This window comes from Desmodus rotundus, chromosome 8 (genome assembly GCF_022682495.2).
Source record: "Desmodus rotundus isolate HL8 chromosome 8, HLdesRot8A.1, whole genome shotgun sequence".
NCBI lineage: Eukaryota > Metazoa > Chordata > Mammalia > Chiroptera > Phyllostomidae > Desmodus > Desmodus rotundus.
The window spans coordinates 756,576-775,106 of NC_071394.1; the positions used below are offsets into that span (position 1 = coordinate 756,576).

The window sequence follows — 18,531 nt, forward strand, 5'->3', positions numbered from 1 at the left end:
CCTGAGGTCGCGGCGTGTGTCCCATCCGCCCAATGAGTGAGAGGCGGCGAGCTGGGTCGCGAGGTCGTCGGGTCGGGTGCTGAGACCCGGACGGCGGTGGACTACAGCTCCCGTCATGCTTCGCGCGAACGGCGGGAGCCGAGCTTCCCAGCGGTCTGCGCGCAAAAGTTGCTACGGGTCCTCGGAGGTGCCAGCGCCGCACAGCGTTGTGGGGATTGCGGTCCCGGCGGCGATGGGCGGGCCTCGGCTTCCCGGCGGGCTGCGCGGCGGCCGGCGGTTGTCGGCGGGGCAGTCCAGCGGGCAGCGGCGGCGGTTCCGGCTGCGGCACAGCGGCGGACGAGCGGGTGAGGCGGGATGTGGGGCCGCCGCCGTCTTTGCCGCCTCCTGAGGATCTGAGCGGCGGCCGGGCCGAAAGTCCCGAGCGCGGGCCGGGCCCAGCGCTGCCAGAGCCGGGCCGCCTCCGCCCCTCCGTCCCTCGCCGGGGCCGTCCCGCCGCTCATGCGGGCCGAGCCCCGCCCCCCGCCCGCCACCGGAGCCCGCGCCCGAACCCGCGCCCGCCCGCACCATGCTCAAGTGCATCCCGCTGTGGCGCTGCAACCGGCACGTGGAGTCGGTAGACAAGAGGCATTGCTCGCTGCAGGCCGTGCCCGAAGAGATCTATCGCTACAGCCGCAGCTTAGAGGAGCTGCTGCTCGACGCCAACCAGCTGCGTGAGCTGCCCAAGGTGCGTCGCCGCCCGCGAGCCCCGCCGGCCCGGCCGGTTCTTACCGGCCAGGGCCCCACCCGGCCAGCCTCGCCCGCCACGGACGCCGGCACCAGGTGCCGGTGGTTATCAGGTGCTTGCCTAGGCCGGGGTGGTTCCCCCACCTGGAAGACGAGCCGCAGAGTGAAAGCCCCGGGGAAGGAAGCCCGAGGGGGAGAGGAGGGTGGAAGGTGAACCCGGCCTATGCGCGGGTACTACCTTGCTGCGCTGCTCCGAAGGGGGGCGGGCCTTCTTCTCCGACTGCTTTCCTCTTCCTCCTTCTCTTGGGTGCTGGGTTGGGTAGAGTGCCTCTACCAAGGTGTTTGTTCCTGACAGGTCAGCTCTCTGTCTTCTCCTGCTGCTGTCGTTCCTTCGGGTCTGTCTGGTTTCTTTCTCACAAGGCCACTTTGCAGCGGAGGCTAAAGGAAGCAAGTCACAAAAGGATTTCCTTTTCCGAGACAGGGTGCTGAGTGGCCGGGTGCCTGGGGGCTGTGGGCCACAAAGGGTGTGGTTCCGTTCTGGACTTGGGCACCAGCACTCTGTCCCTCAGGTCCCCTGCACTGCCTGCAGCCTCTGCACGCAGCAGTACGTGCATGTGGTGCTCTACTGTTTTCCCCAGTCTTGTTGGTAATTGTCAAGTTCTTGCCCAGGGCTGGCGTGTTGCCGGGGTGCAGTGGCAGAAGCCACTGGAGGGGTCAGCTGCTGGGCGAGGGGAACAGGTGATCCAGGTGGTAGGCGGAGTCCAGAGGGGACACAGGAGGTAGGAAATGGACCTTCTACTGAGTCAGAGGGAGGTGACTTCTCTGCTGAGGTGTAAGTGCAGCCGCAGCCAAGGAGCAGGGGGTGTGTCTGAGGTGATAGGAGAAGACCTTGAGTGCCCACAGCCCGGAGTGCAGCACGGTGTGCATGTGGGTCCCTCCCTCCCCACTTTTCCTGCTGCGGACAGGGGTGGCGAGGCCGGACCCTGGCCTCCTAGGGGCCCCATGATCTGGGAGCTTGTCTGCTCTGGAGGGGCCTCTGCCACAGGGCTCAGCCCCCTGCCCACACCCCCTGCCCACAGCCCTTCTTCCGGCTGCTGAACCTGCGCAAGCTGGGCCTGAGCGACAACGAGATCCAGCGTCTGCCCCCTGAGGTGGCCAACTTCATGCAGCTGGTGGAGCTGGACGTGTCCCGGAACGGTGTGGAGCCCAGGGCGGGTCTGGGCTGGAACCTGAGGGTGGCCGGAAGGGCTTTGAGCTCCTGGAGGCTGTGGGCGCCTCCAGTGACCCCCAGTCCTGTTGCAGACATTCCTGAGATCCCTGAGAGCATCAAGTTTTGCAAGGCCCTTGAGATTGCAGATTTCAGCGGGAACCCCCTGTCCAGGTGAGTGGTAGCCAGGGTGGGGGTGACAGTGGGGTGTGGGAGGTCCCAGAGCCCTAACCCAGACATCTGAAGTTCCTCCTCCTCTGGCGCAGGCTCCCCGAGGGCTTCACTCAGTTGCGCAGCCTGGCCCACCTGGCTCTGAACGACGTGTCCTTGCAGGCACTGCCTGGGGACGTGGGCAAGTGAGTGTCTTTTAGCTCAGGGGGTGGGGGGGCTTGGCTCATCCCTGTTCCTGCCCCTCTCCCACCACCTTGGCCTCCCTCATACCTCATCCTGGTCTTTTTCAGCCTCGCCAACCTGGTGACTCTGGAGCTCCGGGAGAACCTTCTCAAGTCCTTGCCTGCGTGAGTGGCCAGGTGGCAACTGGGGCTGCAGCCCTGGGGGCTTGGGCCACACTTCGGGAAGGAAACTCGTTCTGTTTCCTGTGCAGGTCCCTGTCTTTCCTGGTTAAGCTGGAGCAGCTGGATCTGGGAGGCAACGATCTGGAAGTGCTGGTGCGGAGAGGGCGGGGCCACTGTGGCCGGGTCGGGCTGACAGGTGAGCTTTGGTCACTTTTTCTTTTGTCCTTCCAGCCTGACACTCTGGGGGCTCTGCCCAACCTTCGGGAGCTATGGCTGGACCGGAACCAGCTGTCGGCACTACCTCCGGTGAGTGAGGGTATGTCCACCCCCACCTTGCACCCAGTCCGCCGTGCCCTGACCCTCTGCACCCTGCCCAGGAGCTCGGGAACCTCCGGCGCCTGGTGTGCCTGGATGTGTCAGAGAACCGCCTGGAGGCCCTGCCTGCAGAGCTGGGGGGGCTCGCACTGCTGACGGACCTGCTGCTGTCTCAGAATCTGCTGCAGCGGCTGCCTGATGGCATTGGTTAGTGCCAGCTGGGGCCAGAAGGTGCCCCTGAGGAGGGGATCGGGCTGAGGTTGGGATGGGGTGACCGCAAGCATGAGGTGCTCGTGGTGCTGAGCCGGGACCACAGCCCGAGTGGGCATGCAGGCAGAACTGACAGCTCGAGAAGTGAAGGCCACGAGGGGGTGGGATGCGGCAGACCTGGGGTCGGCCCTCCACCCCACTCAGCCCTTTTGCCGTGACACCTCAACACCAGGTCAGCTGAAGCAGCTGTCCATCCTGAAGGTGGACCAGAACCGCCTGTGTGAGGTGACGGAGGCCATCGGGGACTGCGAGAACCTGTCTGAGCTGATCCTCACAGAGAACCTGCTGACGGTGGGCCTGGCCCTGGGGGCTCCGTCCCTGGCGGGGTTGTGGGAGACAGAAAGCAAGGATAGGGTGCCATCGTGTGCTGGGGGCCGCACATTTGCTGGGATGGGAGGCTCATGGGAGGGGAGGGGAGCCAGGACCAGCTACGGGTTGCCCCAGGGGCTGTGGTCTCTGTCCTTACTCCCAGCGGGTGTCTGCCAGTCTCTGACCCTCCCCCTCTACCCGGCCAGGCTCTGCCCCACTCCCTTGGAAAGCTGACCAAGCTGACTAACCTCAATGTGGACCGGAACCGCCTGGAGGTGCTGCCGCCCGAGATCGGGGGCTGCGTGGCACTCAGCGTCCTGTCTCTGCGGGACAACCGCCTGGCCATCCTGCCACCTGAGCTCGCCCACACGACGGAGCTGCACGTGCTGGACGTGGCTGGGAACCGGTGAGCGCACACTGCCCTGCCCAGCCCTCCTGAGCTGGCCGTGCCACGGGCCCCCTGGAGCTGACCGTCTCGTGGGTTCTCAGGCTGCAGAGTCTGCCGTTTGCACTCACCCACCTCAACCTCAAGGCCCTGTGGCTGGCTGAGAACCAGGCGCAGCCCATGCTCCGGTTCCAGACTGAGGACGATACCCAGACTGGGGAGAAGGTGCTCACCTGCTACCTGCTGCCCCAGCAGCCCCCACCCAGCCTTGGTAGGTTGTTGCCAGATTGCAAGGGAGACCCAGGGGCAGGTGTGGCCTCGGGCCAGCTGGACCCTGACACCCTCTCCCGCAGAGGGTCCTGGGCAGCGGAGCAGCCCCTCGGAGAGCTGGAGCGACGCCCCTCTCAGCCGTGTCAGCGTCATCAAGTTTCTGGGGGCCCCCACAAGTGATGAGGAGGCCGAGGAGACTGCTGCTGAGAAGCGGGTATGGGGGGGGTGGGGTCCCTGGGCGGTGGCCAGCTCCCCACCCCCACCTGACCCTGTCCTGCCCGCCCCTCACCCCCGTGCCCACTGCAGGGCCTGCAGCGTCGGGCCACACCACACCCCAGCGAGCTCAAGGTGATGAAGAGGGGTGTGGAGGAGCGGCGCAGCGAAGCCACCTGCAGGCCTGACCCTGGGCCTCCCTCGCCTTCGGAGGAGGTGACTGGGGCGCAGGATGCATAAGGGACCCCAGCCTCTAGAAGCCCCAGGCATTTCCCCCATCCTGGGTGTGGGCCTCTGAGGGTCCAGGGTGGGCATGAGGCCCATGGAGGGGGCTGGCCCGGTGGGTGGGGGGGGTGGGCAGAGCTGTTGATCTGCTCGCCTGTCTAGCAGGACTGAGGTGGGGGAGGGGTGCTGGGCTGGGTGCAGGGACACGTGCAGTGTAGGCATGCCGGGTAGGGGCATGGGAGGATTCAGGCTCCCTCCTTGGTGGCACAGGGCACAGGAATCTGGGCCTGTGGGCTGTTATCTCCCTTGGGTGCCCACCTGTCTGGCATGGGCGTTACCAGCTTATATGAAGGGGGCTGGGGCTAAAATCAGGCAGGCTCCACTCTACTCACACGGGAGCTTTTGGGAACAGGCAGGGGGCTTTGGGCCACTTGGTGCAGCCTGGCACCCACGCCTCCTGGGGATACAAGGCAGGGCCCATCTGAAGCGCTCGGCCGCCACCCTGGGAAGCTGCCACAGCCCCTTGGGGGCTTGTGCCCACGTCAGGGCACTTGGCCTTTCTCGGCCACCACTTTCTTGGGAGCTAATTCTGTTCCTGCTGTGCTGGTCTTTTCCAACAGATTTTGAGGGCCTGTGTCAAAGAACTGTGGCTCTGTACCTGCAGTTCTGTTTGGTGGCAGTGAGGCTTCCCTGGGACAGAGTGGCTGAGCACTGAGCCCACCCTTGTCTGCAGGGCCTGGGCAGCTGCGGGGGCGGAGCTCGCTGGGGCGCACAGGCGTCCCTCGAAGCCTGACCAGCTACCCGACTCCACAGGAGAGGAGGCTCAGCAGCAGGTCTGGCCTGAGTGAGGACTCACACCCGTCCACCGGCACAGCCTCCCCAGGGGAGCCTGAGGGCCTGCCAGCCGAGGAGGAGGAGGAGGAAGAGGAGGACGAGGAGGAGGCTGGGGGGCTGAGCCCACAGGAAGCCACACCTGCTGCCCAGGAAGAGGCTGAGGAGGAGTCCTACGAGGAGGTGAGTCCTATAAGGAGGTGAGTCCACCTTGGAGTCCACATGCTCGGGAGTGGGCGTTGCTTATCCCTGCCTTCCACTTCCCTCCCAAGTTGGGGTGCCAGCAGGATGCCAGGGGGCAGGTGGGATGCCTGGAGGGCTCTCCCCTCTGTGAGCTCTGCAGAGGTGGGGGCCGGGGGGAGGGGGAGGGCACCCCCTGCAGGTCCCCTTGCAGACTGTTCCAGGACCTGTCCCTGGTCCCAAAGGCACTGCTTGGAGCCCCCACCTGCAGTGGGAGGAGCCTCCTGGTCCACTAGCCATCCCCCATTACAGCTTCGAAGAACACTGTCTCAGCTTCTCGGAGCCCCTGTCTGCCACCCCTGCCCGGGTTTCCCTCGACCCCTCGGGTGGGTTGGCCACTCACGCCTGCCCCTTGCAGCCCACAGTGCGGTTTGCAGAGGACACCCTGCTGCTGCCTGGGGATGATGGTGGGAGCGAAGAAGGACCAACGGAGGCCCCCTGGGCCCCGCCGGCAGGGCGGCAGCGACTAACTCGAAAGGACACGCCTCACTACAAGAAGCACTTCAGGGTCTCCAGGCTGCCCCAGCCCGAGGCCGTCGTAGCCCTGCTGCAGGGGGCCCAACCGGACAGCGAGGGCCCAGCAGGGACTGGGGGCTGGCACAATGGCCCACACACGCCCTGGGCCCCTCGGGCCGAGGACGAGGGGGACAAGGAGGACGAGGAGGAGGTGGTGGCTGAGGAGGAGGAGGAGAAGGAAGAGGCCGTGGCCTCTGTGCCCTCTGTCAAGGTGGGTCTCGCCCCTCCCCCCAGCTGACTCAGAGTCCCGGGGCCATGCTGTCATTGGGCCTCACCAGGCCCCCAGGTCTGTGCCGGTGTTGTGGGGGGCACCCTGGCTCCACAGTCCTTCCTGGGCCAGGCCTTGCAGCCCGGCTCTTCTGCCTTTTCAGGCTCCCTCAGGGCTGGGCTTCCACTGCTCCCTGGGGACGCCCTGTCTCCCACGGCACCCCCCTCTAATACTTAAGTGGCTTGTTCCTGAGCTCAGACATGGTGCCATGGTCACCAAAGGGGTCCCGGGGGTCCATCTGGGACCAGGCCCAGCCCTCTGTGGGGCCCGCCCTGCTCTGCTGGTGGCTCAGCATCAGCAGCCACATATGCCAGGGGACAAGGGGCTGGTGCTCAGGCTTTGGGGGCTAGGTGTCATCTCCCTCTCCTTTCTGCTGGCGCGGGGCCGGGCGCGGCGGTGGCGGGGCCGGGCGCTGGCTCACCTGCATGCCCTCGCTGGTCCTGTCCTGACAGGGGGTGTCGTTTGACCAGGCCAATAACCTGCTGATAGAGCCCGCTCGCATTGAGGAGGAAGAGGTCTGTACTGGCTGCTCTGCGCTCCACCCTGCTGCTGCCGCTTGCTTCCAGGGCTGCGGGCTCTCGCGTCGCCTCCCCCACTCTTGCGCTGTCCCTCCCACAGGAGACCTGCCCTCCCCCATGTCCCCAAGGGGCCCCCTGACCCTTCAGCCCAGAGGGCCAGGGCGGGGACAGAGTGCTGGCCTCCGGGCAGGAGCAGCCAGTCTTGGCAGGGGTGGGAGGGCATTTCCTGCCATTCCACCCCATCTGTAGGGCCTTGGGCCTCGTCACCAACAAGCAGGCGCCCCTTTTGGGCCACTCTTCCTTGAGCCCTGGGCCACTCTCTGCCCTCTGCCCAGCAGTGCCTGCCTCATCTAGCTCCTCTTGTGCCTGGGCAGTGGTGTCACTAGAGAGGACTGGGCCCTCCCTGTCCCCACGGGGCCCACCTCTCACCGCCCTTCCTAGACACCGTGTCTTTTGTTTTCAGCTGACACTCACCATCGTGCGGCAGACCGGTGGCCTGGGCATCAGCATCGCGGGGGGTAAGGGCTCCACCCCCTACAAGGGAGATGATGAGGTGAGGAGCTGCCCCCCCATCCCTTCTGCCAGCACCTGGTGTTCTCTCGGCGTGGTGGGGCTGTTGAGAACCCTTCTAACTCCACTGCTTGCTATCTGTTGGGTGCTGCCCCCAGGAGTCCGTCTGTCTGTCTGCGTGTCTCTCTCTCTCTCTCTCTCTCTTGCTGGGTCCCAGCCTCTCCCCACTCTCTGTTGACCTGGAACGGAACTTGAACTTGGGCAGAATCTTAGAGTGGGAGGGTGCCTCAGAGGGCAGCTCTGAGCCTGGTCTAGGTTGAAAACTACTCCTAGAGGTTGACCTACGCCCTGTAGTTCAGGGGACTGCAGTGGGCCAAGCCTGACCTCTGACCACTGCTGCTCTATACCCGTCCTGTGCCTGGGGGTGGCGGGGCCTCGACCGTGTGCCACCCTCAGGCTCAGCTCCCGCTCATCTTCTAGGGCATATTCATCTCCCGGGTGTCTGAGGAGGGCCCCGCAGCCCGGGCTGGGGTCCGAGTGGGCGACAAGCTCCTTGAGGTGAGTCAGTGGCCCTCAGAGTGTTTCTACACAAACGGACACCCCTGTGTCATGGGGGCACCACCCAAGCAGTAGACCCCCATCTGGGTGGGCGCCGACTGCACTTGGAGCTGAGGCCTCTGCAGGGGGTGCTGCTCCAGGGGAGGCCCCGGAGGCGGTCACGCTGCCGGTGGGTCTGGGTCAGGACTTTGCCTCCTGTTCTAGAGCCCCTGCCTGGGCATCCAGCCGCCTGGCCCTGGCAGTTGTGCCAAGGAGTGCGTGGGTGGTTGCCCAAGCAGGGCTGACGTCGTCCTGGACAGCTGGGAAAGCTGAGGGCGGGGAGCCTCACGGGCCAGGGGTGGCTGCCTGGTAACCCCGAGCCCTGGGTTGTGGGAGTGCTCTGCTTGTGGACAGGGGACATGGGTGTGTGCCGACCGGCAGGTGGGGCCTCCGCCTGCTCTCTTTAGCCAGAGGGGCAGCACAGGGTGGAGCAGGACCTGCCGGGAGCACTGTCGTCTATGCCACGTTCTCCTCCCACCTGTGGAGGGCCCAGGTGGTGCCTTCACAGGGCCGTGGCCCGTGCTCACTCGTGCTGCACTCTGCAGGTGAATGGCGTGGCCTTGCACGAGGCTGAGCACCACCAGGCCGTGGAGGCGCTGCGGGGGGCGGGCGCCACCGTGCAGATGCGGCTGTGGAGGGAGCGCATGGTGGAGCCTGAGAACGCAGTCACCGTCACGCCCCTGCGGCCAGAAGATGACTACAGTCCCCGGGATCGGCGGTTTGGTGGTCTGTGCCCGCCCCAGCCTGAGACCCCCGGGCCCCTCCGGCAGCGCCACGTGGCCTGCCTGGTGCGCAGCGAGAAGGGGCTGGGCTTCAGCATCGCTGGCGGGAAGGGCTCCACACCCTACCGGGCTGGTGATGGGGTGAGCCCAGCTGCAGGGGAGTGGGAAGTGCTGGCGGGCGGCGGGGACCAGCCATGGCCTGTCTCTGCGTCTCTCAGCTGCACAGCTGGTCCCTCCTCTCCACAGGGCATCTTCATCTCCCGCATTGCCGAGGGGGGTGCTGCTCACCGAGCCGGTACGCTGCAGGTTGGCGATCGTGTGCTCTCGGTAAGCAGGGGCAGGGGCAGGGGGCAGCCCAGCACTCCCTGCACCCCAGTTGTCCTGTGTGGCCTCCCGATCCTCTTGACCAGCCTCGCTCTTGCAGATCAACGGGGTGGACATGGCAGAGGCCCGGCACGACCATGCTGTCTCTCTGCTGACCACCGCCTCCCCCACCATTGCCCTGCTGCTGGAGCGCGAGGCTGGGGCGCCCCTTCCTCCCAGCCCCCCGCCACACTCACCCCCACCACTCGCTGCTGCCACCACCACCACGGTCACTGCTACGCCTGGGGACCCTGGGCCCATGAGGCTGGCCCCCAGCCTGCTTGCCGCTGCCCTAGAGGGGCCATATCCAGTGGAGGTGAGACCCCAGCCCTCTCCAGGCCCCAGGGCTCCTGGTAGGGAAGGGGGGCTGCTCAGGCCCCGGGACTCCCAGGCATTGTGGTCCCCTGTGCACCTAGCATGGCCTCCCTGTGGCGGCCAGCACAGAAATTGCGCTCTGACACCCTGGCTGCTCTGACAGGCTTACTGCCCCTCATGCCCCTGGTGTCCCTAGGAGATCTGCCTGCCGAGAGCTGGGGGCCCACTGGGGCTCAGCATCGTCGGGGGCTCCGACCACTCCAGCCACCCGTTTGGAGTCCAGGAGCCCGGCGTCTTCATCTCCAAGGTAGGGGCCCAGTGCCTCTGTGCAAGGTGGGCACCCAGGCCTCAACACTGAGGCCCCGACCTCCCCTACAGGTGCTGCCCCGGGGCCTGGCTGCGCGGAGTGGCCTGCGGGTTGGAGACCGCATCCTCGCGGTGAACGGGCAGGACGTGAGGGAGGCCTCGCACCAGGAAGCAGTCAGCGCCCTGCTGCGGCCCTGCCGGGAGCTGGTCCTGCTGGTTCGGAGGGACCCGCCCCCCCCAGGCCTGCGGGAGCTCTGTATCCAGAAGGCCCCTGGGGAGAAGTTGGGCATCAGCATCCGTGGGGGGGCCAAGGGCCACGCGGGGAACCCCCGCGACCCCACTGATGAGGGCATCTTCATCTCTAAGGTGAGGGCTTGCCCGCCAGGTCCCTGGGGCAGACGAGGGGCCCATGGCAGCCAGTCCTGAGGCGCAGGGCCCGGTGTCCCTGCAGGTGAGCCCCGCAGGAGCAGCTGGGCGTGACGGCCGTCTGAGAGTGGGGCTGCGGCTGCTAGAAGTGAACCAGCAGAGCCTGCTGGGCCTCACGCACGCAGAGGCTGTGCAGCTGCTGCGCAGCGCAGGGGACGCCCTCACCGTGCTCGTCTGCGATGGCTTCGACACCAGCACCGTCACCCCCGCCGAGGTCAGTGCCCCAGGGCGGCTGGGAGCCTGGCGGTGAGTGGGGATAGGACTGTGGCCGATTCCAGAGAAGGAGTTGGACCACCTGCTTCCTTCCAGGCGGGCAGCCCCTACAGAGCGTGGCTGTCAGGCCAGGACCGGGTGGCTCAGAGCCAGGCACACGCTGGGTCAGGGCCCCTCGGGAGGGTGCTGTCCACCCGTGGGGACCCAGGCAGCTTGCCTGGCGTTCTCTGCTTCTCTGAGCTCTCTCTCAGTGGAGAACTTGCTGCCAGGCCTTCCCCAGAGAGGAAGCCACAGCAGGGCTTGTGGGGTGCCCTACCGGGTCCTGGAGGCCTGCCTCCCATCTGCCACGTATCCTGGACAGGACAGGCCTGTGGCCCTGGTGTCCCCTCTGCTCAAAAGGGACGGGGTCACATTGTCTCTCTGTCTTCTCTCTACGGCTCTCTCTCCAAGGCCCCTCTGCACAAGCTGAGGTAACCGCGTCACTGGCGGCCCTGTCACTGGTGGCCCCACAGACTCGGATGGCTCTGCACCGCAGTGGCTGCTGGCCCCACCCAAGGGTGTCCTTGCTGGCAAGACCTCACCTGCCTGTGTCCTCCCAGGGACCCTGGCTGTGTCTGGGGAGGACGGGCTCGCGGGCCCCGGGCCCGGGGCCGTGCTGTCTGCACTGGCGCTTTGCCTCCGTTTGCTTGTTTCTAACACGCGTGGAAGTGCGTGTCAGTCAGCACGCCTGCTGCCCTCAGGCCCTTTGTTCCAAGAGCAGGTGCCGCTTTGCAGTGACAGGTCCGCGCGCCCGGGGGGCCGGGCCCACACGCGGCGCTCTGTGTGACGTGTGGGACCCCGATGGGTCAAGTCGCCCACTTTCTTTTCTCCTTTTGAAAATTTCCTGTTTTCCTGTGTTTTTCCTTCCAAACAAGCCTGTGGAGTTTCGTGGCGAGAGCTGGTTGGGATCTGCCTGACAGCGGGGCTGTCGCGGGGGGCTCCTGGCACGGAGCTCAGGCGCTGCTCCCACTCCCGGCCAGCCTCGTGGTGGTCGTGTGTCCGACACTGTCCTGGATGCCTTCCCAGTCAGGCCCCTGGTGCTTCAGGGACGGTGGCCTTGTCTCGTGTGACCACGAGGGGCTGTTTCATCTTGTAGTTGGACGTTTTGTGGATTTGGGGAACTGCTGCTTCTCGGGACCCGTAAAAACCGTCACAGGCAGGTGGTGAGGGTTCTGAGCCGCCTTTGCGACCTGTGCAACGTGGGGCTGGGGCTCAGCCCGTGAAGGAGTGGGGGCCACACCTCCAGTCCCTCCTGCCGCTGCCCCCTGGGGTCCTGGCTCCTCCTGGGCGTGGGCAGGGTGCTCTCTGGACTCAGCTATGTCAGCCCGGCTGACCCTGTGGGAGTCCGGGTGTGCGGCAGTCCCCCTAGCCTCCTTGTGACAAACCCTGCAAACCCACCCCGTGACACCTGTGCGCTGGCCGCCTTCCCTGCTCTTGGGACCCGCACATCCCACCCTGTGGCTGCGGGGCCTCAGTGCCTCCTGAGCAGCGAGTTGCTGCCTCCTGGGGCTGCTGAGCGATTGAGTGGGAGGCAGCAGGGCACGCCTCCACCCTAGAGGCCTGGCCGTGACCCTCAGGTGACTGGGACAAGGAGGAGGACACTCCCGCATTTGGGCTTCTTCCGTGATCACGTCCCCTCTCGTCCTGCTTGTCTCCGTCTCCTCTCCCATCCCACTTGCCCGGGTTCCATGCCTATGAGCAGCCTGGTCTGAGAGCCAGCCCGGGGGTTTCGGTTGTGCCACCCTTCTTCCCGGTGCCCCCATGGTCCCAGCTCCAGTGGTCCCAGCTCCAGGGGATTCGTCCGGGATGCCTGCGCAGCCCTTGCTCCCCGTCCCGGCAGGCCGGGCTGAGGAGCCGCCTCTGCGCAGCTGCGTCCTCGCCCTGGACGGCATCCTGAGTGCTCAGTTTCCTCGCTTGCCATGCTGAGCGACAAGCTGGTGTCTCGGAACACTCTCGAGACAGCGGGGAGGGCTTTCCCGGGTGTCCTGCTGGGTGGTCTTCGGTGTGGTGCTCCCTGGTCAGTACCCACTAGTCGGTGCCCACGTCGCCCGCATTGGGCAGTGTGGCTCCTGGGGCCTGTCGTTTGCCGCCTCCTGGTTCTGCCACAACTGGGGTCCCTTGTGGCTGAGGGTTCCTGGCCCTGTTCTGTGTGGATGGAGCCTGGAAGCGTGTTTTCAGGAAAACAGATTCTGAGCTGTACTGCTGTTTCACTTTCTGTTCACGGAAAGGCTTTGCCTCCCTTCTGTGGTTTTCTGCCTCTGCCCCTTTCACACTGGAGGTTGTTTCTACACGCCATCGCCACAGCCGCTCGATTTGAAGATCCAGGGCCAGCGTCACTACTGACGAGGCACCGGGGCCGTTCAAGGTCCTTGACGTCCTCAGGACTGGTCTGCCCAAGGAGGGGGGCACGTGGTCCTGAGTGCTGGAGTCACTTGGAGCAACTCCTGTGTCAGGCTCACTGTTTCTAGCATTGAGAGCTGACCGGAAGAGCCGCGTCCTGTTAGTGCAAGCCTTCCGTTCGCGTCATGCGTCCCACGGCCGCACCGTGGCAGCCCGGGGGGCCTGGCCTTGGTCCCCATGCCTGGGCAGCCTGCCGTCGGTTGGTGTTGGTTTACCCTGCGGTCATTCTTCTTGGAGAGCGTAAGCAAGCACGTGAGATAAGTCTAAACTCAGAGAGAGGCGGCGAGAGTGGGCTGGCAGACCCTCTGTCAGGCCTGGTGCGCCTGTCGCCCCCCACACCCCAGTCCCAGCAGAGGGTGTACCCGACATCCCGATCTGACCTGGAGGCGCCGACCAGCATGGCTGTCACCGTGCGAGCGTCCCTCCCGAGGGGCTGTCTGGGGATGAGTGTTCGGTAGATTCATCACAGAAGTGACCCGGGCTTCTTGGCCTCCGGTTCTGGAGTCAGGGCCGGTTCTGTGGGAGGCCCTCTGAGGCTGTCCCATGTCCTGGCCATGGGACCTTCCTGCACTGGCTCAGCCCCCCTGGGCGTCCTGGGAGTTGGCCCAGAGCTCTCCCTCCCCTGAGCACTGTGTCACTGGTGTGCCCTTGGCACAGACACACCAGTGCCCTTGTCCTTGGACTTCTCAGGGGCAGGCTGCCTCTGCCACTGTGGGAATCAGCACGCAGGTCATCCCGGCCGAGTGCAGGCCCCTGACCCCAGCTGCCCTGCTGGCCCTGCAGTCACTGCGCCCCGAGGAGCGCCGTCCATGCACTGGGAAGGGACATTCGGAAGCCCAGATTTGGTTCCCTGGTGCACATGGCCACCAGGCGTCCTGGGGTCAGGACCCCGCAGCAGGGTCGTGGGTGCGGCCGTGTGCACATGGCCACCACTGTCCCTGGAAACTCGTGTGTCCACGTCTGCTTGACACCCACCAGGCTGCTGCAGGGTGTCAAGCAGACGTGGACCCTCAGTGCTTGTGACCACGCATGCTGGCCCACCCACTGCCACTCCCTGGCTCAAACAGCCCTGAGCTCCTCTCGGTCAGGGTTCAGGCCCGCCGGGTGCTCCTCTCACAGGTTCCAGACACGCTTATGGGTGGCACCCTGTGTCACCTGGAGCCTAGCTGTCCCTGCCCTTGCCTGGTGGTGTAGTTCTTTGCTGGGGCCTCAGCCTCACCCACGTGTGTGCCTGCTGCCACCTCAGGTGTCACCGGGAGTCATCGCCAACCCCTTTGCGGCTGGTGTTGGCCGCAGGAACAGCCTGGAAAGCATCTCCTCCATCGACCGGGAGCTGAGCCCCGAGGGCCCCCACAAGGTCAGAGCCTCTTGCGGCCTGCGCCCCAGGGCTGGGAGCTGGAGGCCATGGGCCCCTGAACGCCGCCTACTTTGCTCACAGGACAAGGAGCTGCCTGGACACACACTGCCGTGGGGACCAGAGGCCACGGTGAGTTTCCGGCTCCCCGGCCAGGCACATTGGCCTCGGCTCTGTGCTGGCGGCCCACTCTTCTGGGCGGCCCTGTCCCAGCCCCAGCCCCAGCCCCAGCCCCAGCCCCAGCCCCAGCCCCACAGTGCTCGGAGCCGCCTGCCTGACACTGTCCGGGACGCGGCCCCTCCTCACTGCCGGGCTGCTCTGCTTCCAGGGCCCTGGCTGCCTGCCTGACTCTGGCAGCAAGCACAGCTTTGGGGTCCCTGGGTCACACTGGTGGTCCAGCCTCTGTCCACCTGTTTGTCGGTCCCATCCCCGCCTTAGCTCCCTCCCTTCACCTGAGACCCCGCAGGACAGAGCTTCTGGGTGGGTACCACAGGGGTCCTGTCCCTGGGCAGAGGCTGTAGGAGAGGGCCCTAGCCGGGATGAGGTGGGGATTGGAATCAGGGCCTGCAGGGCTGGGCCAGCCAGGGGAACCCAGGCCGGAGCTCCCTGTCCTGGCCTGGCACAGGTCATGTCCCCCTTAGTCTGTAAACCAATCCATGCGGCTGGTGCCGCTGTTGTCTCTATCACTGAGCACTGGAGGTTTGCAGGGGTGGGGGCTCCTGTGAAGGCCCTTGGACTCAGCAGCTGGGTTTGGGGGAGCCCGAGCACCTTGCAGTTAGCAGGGGTCCCAGAGAGTTCAGGGTGGGGCCGAGTGCATGCCGCTGTGAGGAAGACGGGCTGGAGCAGCAGGCGGCAAGGGACCTCAGGGAAGGGGCTGGGGCTGGGGCAGCAACAACAGCTGGGCGGGGGTGGCGGGTGCTGTTCAGGTCTCACTTCCCCTGGAGAGACGTGGATAGCCCTGCAGGCTGGATCCAGCCAGGACCAGTGGGAGGCCCCACGAGCAAAAGTGGTGTGCGGGTGGGGTGCCAGGAGGTACGGAGGGCTGGTGGCACCCTCTTCCCCGCCTTGGCCAGGAACAGCCAAGAGCAGGAAGCCCCTGGGAGGCATGGGGGGAGGGGTGGGGGCCCAGTGTCCTCTGATCAAACTTCGGCGAAGCTATGGGGAAGCTGGTGGGCTTGGGGCCTCCCTGGACCCCATGCCTTTGAGACTCATGGGGAGGCCACATGGGGCCTCGGCCTGGGCCCGGAGTGTGGTCAGCAGCAGTGACTGTCCCCTGCCCCCAGCAGGCCAGCTCTTACTCTGCCCCATCGGGCTTTGGTCTGGGCCACCCGTGGGTGCCTCTCTCTTGTGAAGCTCCGGGCCGCCCCCTGCCAGAGACCAGAGATGTGTGCCTTGGGGTGTAGAGCAGAGGCCCCAACACACCCCAGGCCTCCCCTGTCCCCCTAGCATCTTGTGGGGCTACCCGTGGTGCTGGCCAAGCAGTAATCTAGACCTCTGGGGACACCCCTTGGGCTGCAGTCAGGTCAGGGAGCTGAGCACCCACCTCTGTGCCACCAAGGCAAGCACCCCAACTCTGCCTGTGGGCCCCCAGCCCTGCCCAACCCTCACCCCACCTGGCCCCTCCAGGTGCCCACCCGAGGGAAGACGGCCGAGGCACCCCGCTCCCCTGGCCACCAGCAGGTGAGCGCCTACCAGGTGGGGTGGGGGCCAGTGCCAAGGGTGCTTGTGTCTGGGACCTTCTCCTCTGGGCAGATGGTGCCAGGGACAGCTCCCCCACCCCGGTGCCACCTATCTCTGGGAGGGCACAGCCCAGGGCACCCTCCTGGCCAGGCCCGGCCAGCACCATGGGCGGAAGCTCCCATGGTTCCCCTGGGCAGATGGGGCTGGGCGGTCAAGGCCTCCTGCCCAGTACCTGGGGGCCCACTTGGCCCTTACCGTCCCCATGGCCTGAAGCTCCCTGGCTCTGCTGCATGGGGACCCTGGTCACCCACCCTGCTGCACCTTGGTTCCATCGCTCTGTCTTTCTCCCTCCATCCCCCTACCCCTCCCTGAACCTCTGGCTCCCCGCTCCGGCCCTCACCCTTTGCAGACAAAACCGGGGGTGATCCAGCCACTGGCTCAGGTCTGGCCTAGGGGCTCCCCGGCCCCCAGGGGCAGAGGCAGTCCCCGCGCTGTGAGTGCCCTGACCCATGGGGGGCGGGGGCTGTCGGTGGGAACAGCTGTGGGCTAGGTGGGCGGTGGCCGCAGCCTCCACAGCTGTTCCCGCACAGCTCACCAGAGCCTCATCCCCCAGCCCCCCTCCCCGCCCTCCCCGGACGAGCTGCCCTCCGACGTGAAGCGGGCCTACAGGACCTTCGCTGCTGTGCCTGGCCCACACCAAACGCAGGACGCGGCTGCTCAAGTGAGCGTGGGGCTGCCCCTCCCCGGGTGCAGGCACCTGCAGCCTGGGTGCAAGCTAGGTAGGGGAAGGAGCTGTCCCAGTCTCACCCCTCACCCCCACAGCCCCCCATGCCTGGGCCCACCGCCTCCCCGGAGCAGCTGTCCTTCCGAGAGCGGCAGAAGTACTTCGAGTTGGAGGTGCGGGCGCCCCAGGCTGAGGGCCCCCCCAAGCGTGTGTCCCTGGTGGGTGCTGACGACCTGCGGAAGATGCAGGAGGAAGAAGGTAAGCGGGCACTGAGCCTCGGCGGGCGGTGGCCGGGCCTGCCCCCTGGCCTGACCTGCACCCCCCACCCCCAGCCCGAAAGCTGCAGCAGAAGAGGGCGCAGATGCTGCGGGAGGTGGCAGGTCCCGGTCTAGCCCTGGACCGGGAGGCCCCAGAGGACGATGAGGAGCCGGAGCAGGAGCCTCCCTGGGCTGCAGGCTGTGATGCAGGGTGAGGCTGGGGGGGAGGGCCTGGCACCTACATACCACTAGGCGCGCCCCTCCTGCTGGTCCCCCACCCACCTGGCCCCCTGTCCTGTGCCCTGACCCAGGCTTGTCTCATCGTCCCCATCACCCCTGGGGGGCAGCACCCCAGTGCGGACGGCCAAAGCTGAGCGACGCCATCAGGAGCGGCTGCGAGTGCAGAGCCCCGAGCTGCCAGCGCCGGAGAGGGCCCTGTCCCCTGCTGAGCGTCGGGCCCTGGAGGCAGAGAAGCGTGCCCTGTGGAGGGCTGCCAGGTGAGGCCCCGCACCTGCACCCCACCGCCCTACCCCCTGCCCCTGCCGCCCTGTCTGTTGCCACACCTCTCCCTCTCCACAGGATGAAGTCCCTGGAGCAGGATGCCCTCCGGGCACAGATGGTTCTCAGCAAGTCCCAAGAGGGCCGGAGCAAGCGTGGGCCCCTGGAGCGGCTGGCCGAGGCCCCCTCACCTGCGCCCACCCCGTCACCCACCCCCTTGGAAGGTCCGTGTGTTCAAGGGGAGTCAGGGGCTTGGCCTGCAGTGCAGACCGCTCCCAATGCCCATTTCTTGTCCCCTCAGACCTTGGCCCCCAGACCAGCACCTCCCTCGGACGCCTGGTGAGGACCAGCTGCCCCCTCGCCCGCACTCCTCCCCCACAGCCTAGGGGCCGGGAATCCAGGCTGTACACACCCCCACCCCTCTTCTCAGCGCTGGCCTCTGCCTCTCTCCCCTCACGCTGTCCTCTCAAGGCCTTGTCTGGGAGGAAGTTCGACTACAGGGTGTTCGCCGCCCTCCCCTCTTCTAGACCTGTCTGTGACATGCAGGTACCGGGCCCTCCTGGCCCTCGTGCCGCAGCCCCGCGGCCGCCGCCACCTGTCCGCCTGGGCCGCACCCAGCCCTGTCCCCGCCTGCAGCACCTTCCCTGTCTCTTTCTGGGGCTGGACCTGTTCCTGGGTGTGGGCCGCCCCACCCAGGCTCACGTGGGTGGTTTCAGGCAGGTTGGGGGCATAGCCCTGACCCAGCCCTTGTTCTCCCCACAGTCCCCAGATTTTGCTGAGGAGCTGAGGTCCTTGGAGCCATCTCCCAGCCCAGGTGAGTGGCCGGGCCAGGCCGGGGTTGCGCCCTGGGTGCCTGGCCCCCTTGCCTTACTCCCCCTGTCTCTACCTGCCAGGCCTGCAGGAGGACGGAGAGGTGGCCATGGTGCTCCTGGGCAGGCCCTCGCCAGACGCTGTGGGCCCCGAGGAGGTGATGCTGTGCAGCAGCCGCCGCCCGGTGCGTGCAGGTCGCCGTGGCCTGGGCCCAGTGCCCTCTTAGGGGTCAGGGACCCTCCCCCGGACTTGGGGTGGGGCCCTGCCAGCTCTAGCACCACCCTTACCCCAAGTCTTTTAACCTGGGTGTTAGCGTTTTAAAGAGACCCCTCAGGAGTTCTGGCCACTGACTAACTGCCCCCTCCTCACCGCGCCCCGCCGGGACCTCTGGGCAAGACTGTAACTAGTGATGTTTGTACAACCAAAGACTCTATTTTGTGGTTTAAGGAGAATAAAATTGACTACATTTTACCTTGGTCTGAGTGTCTACGCACTCACATCCCCCACCCCCC

General features: G+C 66.3%; 1 protein-coding gene across 9 annotated transcripts; it reads left to right on the forward strand.

Moving 5' to 3' along the window:
• Positions 1-61: 61 nt before the first annotated feature.
• On the forward strand, positions 62-18,490 carry SCRIB (scribble planar cell polarity protein). 9 transcript variants are annotated; one of them, XM_024572386.4, is made up of 37 exons: positions 62-724; positions 1,803-1,920; positions 2,026-2,104; positions 2,197-2,286; positions 2,392-2,448; positions 2,535-2,598; positions 2,677-2,751; positions 2,823-2,967; positions 3,203-3,321; positions 3,546-3,745; positions 3,829-3,995; positions 4,078-4,208; positions 4,301-4,423; positions 5,246-5,446; positions 5,862-6,230; positions 6,740-6,802; positions 7,269-7,358; positions 7,796-7,873; positions 8,458-8,775; positions 8,881-8,961; positions 9,059-9,313; positions 9,509-9,619; positions 9,691-9,984; positions 10,070-10,258; positions 13,943-14,053; positions 14,135-14,182; positions 15,677-15,730; positions 16,140-16,223; positions 16,344-16,451; positions 16,553-16,712; positions 16,787-16,922; positions 17,059-17,208; positions 17,291-17,433; positions 17,511-17,548; positions 17,681-17,755; positions 17,972-18,023; positions 18,103-18,490. In XM_024572386.4, exons 1-37 carry the CDS (start codon positions 566-568, stop codon positions 18,243-18,245), a joined length of 4,878 nt encoding a protein of 1,625 aa, XP_024428154.2. In that variant the 5' UTR covers positions 62-565; the 3' UTR covers positions 18,246-18,490. The 9 variants fall into 9 exon arrangements, with proteins under 9 accessions (XP_024428154.2, XP_045037468.2, XP_053786033.1 ...); XM_024572385.4 differs by having other exon boundaries at positions 171-724; positions 17,023-17,208; XM_045181533.3 differs by having other exon boundaries at positions 159-724; positions 6,758-6,802; positions 17,023-17,208; positions 17,511-17,755.
• Positions 18,491-18,531: the final 41 nt, after the last annotated feature.